Source organism: Limanda limanda, chromosome 18 (genome assembly GCF_963576545.1).
Source record: "Limanda limanda chromosome 18, fLimLim1.1, whole genome shotgun sequence".
In the NCBI taxonomy this organism is placed as follows: domain Eukaryota; kingdom Metazoa; phylum Chordata; class Actinopteri; order Pleuronectiformes; family Pleuronectidae; genus Limanda; species Limanda limanda.
This window is the reverse complement of record NC_083653.1, coordinates 15936392-15947047: the sequence shown is the minus strand read 5'-3', so window position 1 is coordinate 15947047 and position 10656 is coordinate 15936392. Positions and strand designations below refer to the sequence as shown.

General features: G+C 42.3%; 1 protein-coding gene across 1 annotated transcript; it reads left to right on the top strand.

Annotated features, from left to right (window-relative positions):
* Positions 1-1747: 1747 nt before the first annotated feature.
* enpp5 (ectonucleotide pyrophosphatase/phosphodiesterase 5) lies at positions 1748-10331 on the top strand. Its single transcript, XM_061091822.1, has 4 exons — positions 1748-1967; positions 3868-4776; positions 5242-5418; positions 7228-10331. The coding sequence occupies exons 2-4, from the start codon at positions 3891-3893 to the stop codon at positions 7626-7628; spliced, it is 1464 nt and encodes a 487-aa protein (XP_060947805.1). The 5' UTR covers positions 1748-1967; positions 3868-3890; the 3' UTR covers positions 7629-10331.
* Positions 10332-10656: the final 325 nt, after the last annotated feature.

The following is a 10656-nucleotide window of genomic DNA, read 5'->3' as shown; positions in this document are numbered from 1 at the left end:
CATTTCTAAGTCAGTGAAAAAAGGGCACCAGTGCTTCCAGCAGAATGGTGATATCTGCCACAAAGAACATCCAGAGTGTTTCCTACACAACGATGGCTTTCACCACATTCCACAGTGTTTAACACCGTTTTAAAAACACAATGACCATAAAACACGTTCTACAAAGAAATCAAGCACCAGAAAACCACCACAACATTCTTGAGCAACACCACAATGGATAGAGAGAAAGACAGAGAGCGATCAGACCTCTCCAAAATCTCACAAAAGACAGAGCTTTCCTGTCCAAACAAACAAACACACAAAAAACCCTCATGTCCACATGGGTGTGAAAACACAACGGTTTCAGGAGTCAACCCAGAACACACAGGAGCAGGTAGCATGATGGCTGCTCCGCTGTTCCCGTAGATTCACACCGTCAGCTAAATGGAGGTTGAAAACACAAAGACAAGTACAACACATGGATGCAGAAAAAACACAAAAGGAGTCCAACATGAAAAGAAAGAAACGGCTCCAAAATATTTCTGAAACCAATTAGTATTCTTTAAAAAAACATTGTTGTGGTAGCTTGTTATTTGATCACTCATTGTTATCTCTAAGTTTTAATTTAGCATAGGTTCATATTAGGATATAAATAAATGACAAAATGCAGAACAAAATAATTATTAACATAATAATACTCATAATAATACGCACTGTTGTAAATATGCTACATAAAAAAAAGAGTACATACTTTATTACACACTAAAGCAAACTGACATTTGAGATAAATGTTGACCTCCACAACTAACCCTAGCCATAACCTTATATATTAACTTTATTTCTCCGGGACAGTGCATATTAATAACACTGTAAACCTGCCAGAGTTAGCCAATATGCTAATTTTAATCTGCTGTCCCTGAACAAGTGTAAAATCAAATAACAATGACCAACATATTGCTTCATGTTTGAAACAGTTACCATGAGATCACAATTAAAAAACAAACAGGTCCCCGAGGGTTAGGGTAAGGTCTTCTTTCTCCAAGCTGTTCTAGAGCTTTCAATCATACCACTACCACATGATCTTCACAAGCAGCCGGACTTGCCCAGATTTAGTGCAATAGATATTCATATTCTCCATTTTTGTGGTCACTTGAAGGACCTCTTGCGTATGATCATAACCACAAATCAAGGTCAGGAAAATATTTTTAGCATTAAAAAAGACAATTTAACCCAAATAAACTGTGTCACATGAAGAGAGTGCAGCTGATGTGTTCAGTAAAGAGATCTGAGTGTGTGTGTCTGTTTTTTTTGGAGGGGGGGATCAGAAATAGGCTCAGTGTGAACACGCAGATGCATAACAGAGATGTTTCTTTACAACACAGGATGAGAAGAGCCAGAGTGAGGTGTACACAGCACACGAGCGACACCTTGTGGACAGTTTAAGTCATTGCTGTTGCAGGGCGGATATTGCACTATCATAGGTAAAAGAAAAAGAATGCTGACAGAAATAGAGCAACAAGGTCTTTGAACTGTTCTATTTTTAGTAGCATTTGTTCTGCTTTCACACCTGCAAACATCTGTAATACCCCACAATTATTATTATTACTATCATTATTGGATTCATCTGACCCTCAAAGTAATTGGATTTTAACTATAAATATTTTTGATTTATTTATAATGGCCTCCTGGATCCTCCTCTTCCTCCTCCGCGGCCCCCTCCCTCCCCTCTTCCTCCTCAGCCTGCATTACGTCATAAGGATCCGCGCACTTGTCGATCGCGGTGGGTTTTCTGGTGATGCAGCTCTCCAGCAGCCGGAGCGTGCCCTTGCTGGACGGCCCGTTGTCTTCCGCCTGTGCTCAGGTCCTGTTTCACCCACAGTAAATAAGACGTGTGTATTAAACCGGGGCTTCGTGGACACGCAGCAGGTCAGCTGGGGCCGAGGCTGTTTATCTGTGCGAGGCGAGCCGCTTCAGGATCAGATAACGAGGTGAGCTTGTTGACACCATTTGCATTTGTGCATTTGTTTGTTCCTCCTCCCCTGCCCGAGAGTCATCCGCTCCAAACTGGTGAGATGCACTTACTGCTGCTGCGTATGTGTGTGTCTTTGTGTTTGTGTGTCATTGTTTCAGAGCTGCGTGTTGTCGCTGTTAGCGCTGCAGCACAAAAGCCTGTTCCCACCTTCATGTGTCAGACTATGATCATACAACTGGTCATGTGTAATTATTATACATGAACTGCATCTTGTAACCCCCCCCCCCCCCCCCCAGCCCACCACCAGTGTCTGGCCTGTGATGTCTGTGGTGGTGGTGACGCTACAGTTCCTAATGTGGAAATGGATATTATTCAACTGATGTCAGTGCTAAGAAAGGTGATCGTGATGCGATGGAGCCTTTTCTGAACCAACTTCTCATTTGCTTGGTCATCATATCAACACAGGAAGGATTGTGTTCATTGTGAATCTGTTGGCTAGTTTTTATAATCGTTTGATAATGTTTTTACAAATAGTGCAAAATGGCTCAAGAATATATTGGTATATTAGTGAATGTGCAGTTTATCTGAGAAACTGGAATCCGGAAATACACACCACTTCTGCTTTGTACATGACTTGTGTTTATCACAATAGTTGTCAGTTGACCTTCTTTATATTAATCTATGTATCATCACATTACTAGTCAATGAAAACAAACCTTTCTCTCTTGTGTGAATTGTTTTGAAAGCAAACAATCTTTCATAAATATTTCTTTAAAAATACATTTGATTTCATCCTTTTTGTTGTGTTTTCTGATATATGAAAATGATCATTAGCTGCAGATCTATGAAAGATGCTTTATTGTCTTCTATGAAATATCACTGTAGTGTTATGATGTCCTATTGCTGGAGCTAATGGGCATTAACCAAACCACTAAACAATCCGAGAACTAAAGTGTGTTGGCAGGGTTGATGACTTTTATTATCCAAACTCAGGTTCCAGATCTAATACAACACAATAAAAAACATGGAAAAGTACAGAGGAGATGAAAAAAATATATTTAGACATAATGACAACTAGAACAATGGCTCCACAGTAGGGTTGGTACTGTGTTGGGCTTAACCCTAATATTTTATAAAGGATGATTTCCTTTTCTGTAGTAATTGAGTCGGAAAATAAATGACTTCCCGTGGACAATAATGGACTTTTTTTACTATGCACATCCATTCTCTAGTGCTGATTTACAACGCATTGCACAATCCCTTCCCTGGAGCTTATGCTATTTTTAGATTTTATTTTGTTTCTTATTTTATATTTTGATAAGATTATACTTGCACAAACACCCCACTGCAAATTCCTTGTATGTGTAAACCTACTTGGCTATAAACCTCAATTCTGATTCTGATGCATGTAATTTCTTTGGACAGATTGGAAACTGTTGACTTCTGCAGCCATAAACACTTCACTTGCGTTAGACCATCTTATCTATTTAAAGGGATAGTTCACCCAAAAATACAAAATAACTCATTATCTACTCACCACTATGAGGGGTGGGTGAAGTGTTGGAGTCCACAAACCACTTTAGGAGTCTCAGAGGTAAAAAGCGTTGAAGCCAAATCCAGTACAATTGAAGTAAATGGTGAACAATACTTCAAATGCAAAAACACAACAGAAACTAACATAAAAAGCCTCCTTACTGCTCAATTTACACCGAGTTTTAAGCCTAAATGTCTTCAACAATTTACCCAACCCTCCATCTGCAGAGTGGCAAGTAGATAGAGTGAATTTTAACTTCAGGGTGGACTATCCCTTTAAGTAATAATCTCATAGCACCATTATAAGCAACCTCAAGTTTGTGTAAATCACCAAATGTGAGGTTGATTGCTTTGTCTCTACCAGTATGTCTGTGTACTTTCAGGTTGTGTCTCCACACGCTGCACTATGCCGGGCCTCCTGCTGCGAGGAGGCTGCAGTCCTCTGCTCCGCCTGTGGGCGCTGCTGCTGCTGCTGCCTCTGGTCTCCCTCCACCGCCTGAACCAGCGGGGGAGCAGGGGCCTCGGTGAGAGCAACCGGTCCAAGCTGCTGCTCGTGTCCTTTGACGGCTTCCGCTGGGACTACATCGACCGGGTCCCGACGCCCAACTTCCACAGCATCATTAACCAGGGCGTGACGGTGGAGAGGGTGGAGAACACCTACATCACCAAGACCTTCCCCAACCACTACAGCCTGGTGACGGGTCTGTACACGGAGACGCACGGCATCGTGGCCAACGAGATGTTCGACCCCGTCCTCAACCGCTCCTTCTCCATGGAGACGGACAGTATTTATGAGTCGCGGTGGTGGGAGGAGGCGGTGCCCCTCTGGGTCACCATCCAGAAAGCCGGAGGGCGGAGTGGGGCTGCGATGTGGCCTGGGTCGGATGTGAAGATCCACGGCATGTTCCCCTCCCAGTTCCTCCACTACAACGCCTCAGTCACCTTTGAAGCCAGAGTGGAGCGGCTCATAGAGTGGTTCTCTGCGCCTGAAGAGGACGCGGTGGATTTTGGCGTCCTGTACTGGGAGGAGCCAGACGAGAGTGGGCACCTCTACGGGCCTCAGAGCCCCAAAATGGACGGAGTCATCGCCGGAATCGACGAGAAACTCGGCTTCCTCATCAACGAGCTGAAGAAGGCCGGGCTGTTTGAGAAAGTGAACCTAATAGTGACCAGTGATCACGGGATGACGCAGCTTTTCACCGATAACATCATAGAACTGGATCAGTACATTCACAGAGACCTGTACACCTGGGTGGATAAGAGTCCGGTGGTGGGGATACTGCCCAACGAAGGTATCACTTTCAAACAATCAATTGTGACTTATTATCAATACCAATTATTGGATTAGAATCCTGAAATATACTTATAACTGTAAAATATAAACTTTTAGTTGTTATTTTTACTTTGATTTGTTTCTTTTTTGTCTGCTTGTTTTGTATATACAAATACAAGTAAGTTAGACTAAAGAGGGAAAAGTAGAAATATGTAGTAACTGATCAATAAGAGTAATGCCTTCAAAATGTTTAGGTTTCATGTGAAGTTTAGCAGAATGCAGTTCAGCAATGCAGGACATTGAATTGAATCATTGAATCATTGAGTCATTTAGTTACACTGTGGTGATCTCTTACAACCTATGTATGTACCTTAACCTTTAATCTAGGATCATTGCTTTAGCTAAAGATAGATATAAGGTTAATTTCTTTTTTGGTGTCCACTCATTCAGAGAGCTAATTTTTGTATATTTGCTTGTCTTCCAGGGAAACTGGACGAGGTGTTTAACAAGCTGGTGGGTGCCAACCCAAACATGGCGGTCTACAAGAAGGAAGAGATTCCCCAGCGCCTCCATTACCAGCACAACAGGAGGATCATGCCCATCATCCTGGAGGCCAAAGAGGGCTGGACCATCATGCAGAACCGGACCGGGCCCTTCATGTGTACGTTCACAAGCCCGATAACTCTGTGCTGACACAATATTCTGCTTTACACATCAAACAGGTTTTTCAGCTCCTATTAATAGCTCCACAGTATTTCTTTCTTCACTTACTGAAACTCTTGCTTTATTAGCCGTAATTAACAAAGGAAGCCACTTTTGTGTTTCCTTGGAAGCAGCAGGAATGTGTGAGTGGGTGTGGCTGTTCTTTCTTGTGCCATTATGCTTTTACTCTTAATCCAATTTAAATCAAGGAAGTATTTGCCTCTTTAGATTGGAGAGGGCGTATCGTGGGCACAGCAGCAACTAATCTCACCACTTCGTTCTTCCTCCTCTAGCAGAAGGGCTGTTAATCAGTAAAATGACCCTGTGGCAGGAAGAAGAACCTGCTGACTCTGTTCTGTGACAGACTGTGCAGCTCCATCTGTGTAATGTGATGCTCTGATGCTGCACGTCAGGAGATGTTTGTACAGTCCTGTCGTTTCAGCAACTGGCTGAATTAACAGTGATAATGCAGAAAATCTTGTTACACCACACAAATCCAATCTATAGCATCCTTCTCACAGTCTGTGTAAACTATGTGATGCCTTCTTCTTCTTCTTCGTTGGGTTTATTGGCGGTTGCATTAGCGCCATCTACTGTGACGCCTCTACTCACTGTTTATTAAGTACACACGTCACGATTGTGAATGTGGCAAGTTCCATTTTACCAAAGATGTTTCCTTATATCTTATTGAAAAGCCACTTTTCCAACGAACAACACTAATTAACATCTGGCTTTTGTCTTCTATGAATGGATTCAATTATCAGTCACATCAGAGTCAAATGACTCTGCAGTAGATATTGGTTTTTATCACCTGAGAAAAACAAGACACCAGAGTGATCTTCCCTATTTGGTAAAAAAACGAGGTGAGAGCTTCTCAGTTTAACAGTGCATTTGTGACGTTGAAGGTTATGCATTGAAGGAAAATAGGGAGAGGCAAACTCCTCTTCTGGCAGTGGAAGAGGAGTATATCACCTTTTTTTTGTGGGTTTAATTCTTTTGGTGTGAAAGAGGTTTAAGTGTCATTATTTGGTTCCAAAACTGCTTTCAGATAGAATACCAGACATTTCCCCAAAATATTTCATAGGGTCTTTATGTGAGAATGCAAATGTCCGAGTTGCTCCGGACATTTTGCCGAACTTTTCCTGCCAGCAACCTCCGAAAATGACAGTGAGCCCATGTGAGAATGAATCAGGAAAAACATTTGATGATGTTCTGATCTTTTTTACGTTTATGTTCAGTCCAAAGATCAGACGCCCATTTGCTCATACACCTGCTTCCTTTTGCATGTGTACAATATAGAAACATTTGTAAAAATCATAAAAGGCATTACTATATGTTACTACAGGTCGAAGAATGCACAGAGTACCTTTAGGGAAAGTCTGATTGGATCTGTTGCTGCCATCATTGAATAACTGTATTGATTCTACTCCCAGTGAATCCTGTCAGGGAGCTAATGGCACTGATAAATGTTGGCAGCAGCAGTTAGCCTCTCTTAGCCTCCATCAGCTCTTTGTGCTTCTGTGTTTTGATCCAATCTTCAGTTGTGCTCGTGTGACTGATACAGCAGGAACCTGTCGGCCGGGCAGAACAGCGATGGCCGTGAATCACCACATCTGATCCCATAAATCTTTAAACTGAAAAGTGCTGTTGTGTGACTCATGGGAGGTGGAAACTGGAGACCTATAGATTAATAATGAAGGAATAATGAAAATCAAAGCATTGCATTTCCTAATGCAAACTTGTTCTCGTTTCTTTTTCCTCTCTCCAGTGGGTAACCATGGCTACGACAACACCCTCCGCAGCATGCAGCCTGTGTTCGTGGCTCGCGGTCCAGCCTTTCGCCAGAATTACCTGAAAACCTCCATGCGCTCCGTCGACCTCTACCCTCTCATGTGCCACATCCTCTCCGTGCGCCCCCTGCCGAACAACGGCTCCCTCTCGAACGTTCAGGACCTGCTGTACCCTGAGGCTCCCCCCACGCCCAGCGCCCCCCCCAGGGTCGACGAGTACTCCTACGCCCCCGTGGTGGGCTCGTTCATCAGCGTGGTGATGGTGCTGGGCTTTCTCATGTTCTACATCCGACAACTGACGCTCAAGCAGCTGCCCTCGCTGAAGCACAGACGCCGGGAGATGTCGCAGCCCTTGCTGCAAGAGGACTTGCACCTGTAGACGACCAGACAGAAAGGGATAGCAGACGTAAAAAGAAGATGAGGTGTCGCTCCCCAAGGTAGTCTGCTCTGCCCAGAAGCATCCCCTGAACACCTACTCTGCTCGAGTTAGTCGCCATTGTGCTGCTCCTTTATTAGATGGAGAGCAAGAGAACTGAATGTGACCTCGCAATCATGTCGAGAGCTTTGTCCAAAGTGTGAGGGAGGATGTGAAGGGTTTGCTTCTGGTGTAGGATCAAAAATAATAAACCTTTACATGGGCTTTCTAGTGGCTTTGCTTTGATTGTGAATTTTACCTAGTATCATCTCATTGTTTTCATTGTCGCGTACCAAGTAAATAATTTAATTAAAAGCTGAGATTTTAACCTTTGATTCTGGCAAGTAGGAAGCTTTGGTGGCCAAAACTTTGACTTGGATGGGATTACAGTGTCGGTACGGCAGGGTGAAAAGCTCGCCATCACAGAAAGGGATGGAAGCAATAATATGACTGCGCACACTTTTAGACAATCTGTCCTTGACGGCTTTCATATAGTTGAACTCGTGTGCTGCAGGAAATGCGTGAAATAACGTCAAATGTAGCTCGAGAGGGAAGTTGAAAATCCTGCCTAACTTTTGCGCCATGTACAACTTTCAGACATGAAGGGATGTTTTCGAGAGTTTTTCTTTCAAAAGAAGAAAGGAAGCTATAGATTTTTTTAGGTCAGACACAACAGGAGATTTTCTGGAACAGTCAGACGAGGAGTGGTGTGTGGGGAGAATACTCAAATGGCAGGACATGACGTGTAAAAGTCCACTGTGGAAATCACTGTTTTTGTTTCCAGCACATCGACCCCGGGGAAGATCCTTCTCGCCAAAAGCTCTGGCATCTTGTCGTCTTTCCGTGTTGACATCTCTGTCGTCGTGTTCTAGGTGCTTGACACATCTTTTTGATCCTGAGGTATTGTATTCTTCGCGTCGCTTGTTTGAAACCACTTTCTCGTGGGGATTTTTCCAACAAAGTTCGTGCTGTATTCTCACATGGGCTCACTCCATGGCTCAGACATTTTACGAGGGGGCTGGCACGAAAGAGTCCCAGAAAAGGTCCTGAACGACTGACTGACATTTCTCACCTACAGCCCATCTGGAAAATCTCAAGAAAATGTTCGGACTTCAGTGCGTGTCTGAAGACAGTTTATCATTTTATCTTTTGAAGCCTACTGACACCTTAACTTCAGGTAGTAACAGTGAAATGGCTGGCAGTTGGTATGGTTTACACCAAACGAAAAGCTAACTTTCGCGTTGTACTACTCACGCAAGTTTGGTTGCGGGATTATTTGTATTAACGCAAGGTAACAACCCAGGAATATTCGCACATTCTCCTCTACAAAAGAGAGGAGGACTACTGGCCGCGCTTCCTGAGGCTGACCAGTGGCTGGTTTGGTCACCTGCTCCCCCCTTGCACAATTCACATCGCAAATTTGATGCCATTCATGTCTTTGCGTTGACTTATGCAGTCACATTGGGGGGAAATTTTGCTTCCTGTTTGTTTGAACACAGGAAGGGAGAATCCAAGGCCTTGTCAAAGTTTTTTCCACCAATTCCTCCGCTTGTGCTGAATTAGAAGCTACTGTGTGATTATAAATGCTGTGATTTAGCCGAAGTATTAAAAACTCAACTCGTCTCAGGCTGGGCTCAGTGTTCCTTTTGAATGTTAACTGGACGCACGTGTTCCAGTGAAGGCTCGACCAATGTGCCAGGCTACTGCTCACACGCGTAGGTCATTCCACGAGCCGACCACGTCACGACCTTGCTCTTTTAGTAGTCAGCTACCATTTGCCTTTCAACTTAAGTGGAGAACATCCTTCTTTCGGTGTGCAATCATTTGTGTGTAAGTTGGTCTTATTTCTATGTGTGTAGCGTTTTTGTTGGGAAGATATTTTTCTGTATAGACAAGTGTGTACTCCGCTCATCCTCACGTGTCGACTGTCATATAACCACGGCCATTTGTTGGTGAAATGTGAAGTGCAATTGCTATTGGTCAGTATTTTGTCGTTGGGATATTAAGGGTTTCGGTGTTGCTGGGTTGAGAAGACTTCTTTTGGCCCCTGATTTGCACTACAGTACCGAACTGAAACACAGCGAAGGGGCAGCGGTCGGATGCTTTTTTTTTTAGGTCATGTAAACTTTGCACTCCTTGTTCGTAGTTGCTATTTGAAACAATAGAAAACATTAGGAGCCTCTTGCCAAAAAGCTTTGATCAGTGTAAGCATTAAAAGTTGAGTAGAATCCAAATCTGTCAGTAAATTCCTTTTTTTTCCAGCCTATTTTAAGAAAGAATTTGTTAAATTTTCTTCTCATGCTTTTAGATGCATTGATTAATAACTGTGCCCAAAAGATGACAGACATCACTGTGAGAAATTACTTTTTACTAAATTTAAATAAATTGAAAGCATTTATATGGAAAATATAAATTTTCTGATGATTATTTATGAAAGAAGTGTTTCTGATGGTTTTTCCCCTACAGAGAAATGAAATATATCCCTACTATATTTAAAAGATTTGTTTGAAATGGTTAGATTCAATATTAGATCAAGTTAATATATGTTTTATTATTACCTTGGATTTGAAATATGGACATTTAATATGATTTACAAATTAACTATCTTTGCCATGTTAATGCAATTAAACAGTCTTCTGAAAATAAAGGGACTAATGAGAAACTGAATGGATTGCATTTCTCTTTATTTCATGCATGTGTATGTGTTTGTGTATGAGGTGGATCATGCTGCATAAGTTTAATATTAACATTAAAGCTTAGCTCCCTATGACCACATTTCAATTGGAGCCACAACAAATTGCACACAATCATATATATCAGTCCCCTAAATATTTCATTTTTTTTTTCCCATTAAAATTTCCCTGTGAAGTCTGAAAAATGTCAAACAATGCCCTGTTTCACAAGGATAGCAACAGTGGAAACAAAATCTTGAATCTTGAATAAGATTAACACCAAAATGATGAAATCCCTTCAGTAAGTTTTGCATCATAAA

What these genes read in the sequence shown, in the direction of transcription:
- enpp5 (XM_061091822.1), top strand. Translation starts at nt 3,891, where the DNA reads ATGCCGGGCCTCCTGCTGCGAGGAGGCTGCAGTCCTCTGCTCCGCCTG. An exon ending in GGGGATACTGCCCAACGAAG is followed by an intron (nt 4,777 to 5,241) that starts GTATCACTTTCA and finishes CTTGTCTTCCAG; the next exon opens with GGAAACTGGACGAGGTGTTT. An exon ending in CCGGACCGGGCCCTTCATGT is followed by an intron (nt 5,419 to 7,227) that starts GTACGTTCACAA and finishes TCCTCTCTCCAG; the next exon opens with TGGGTAACCATGGCTACGAC.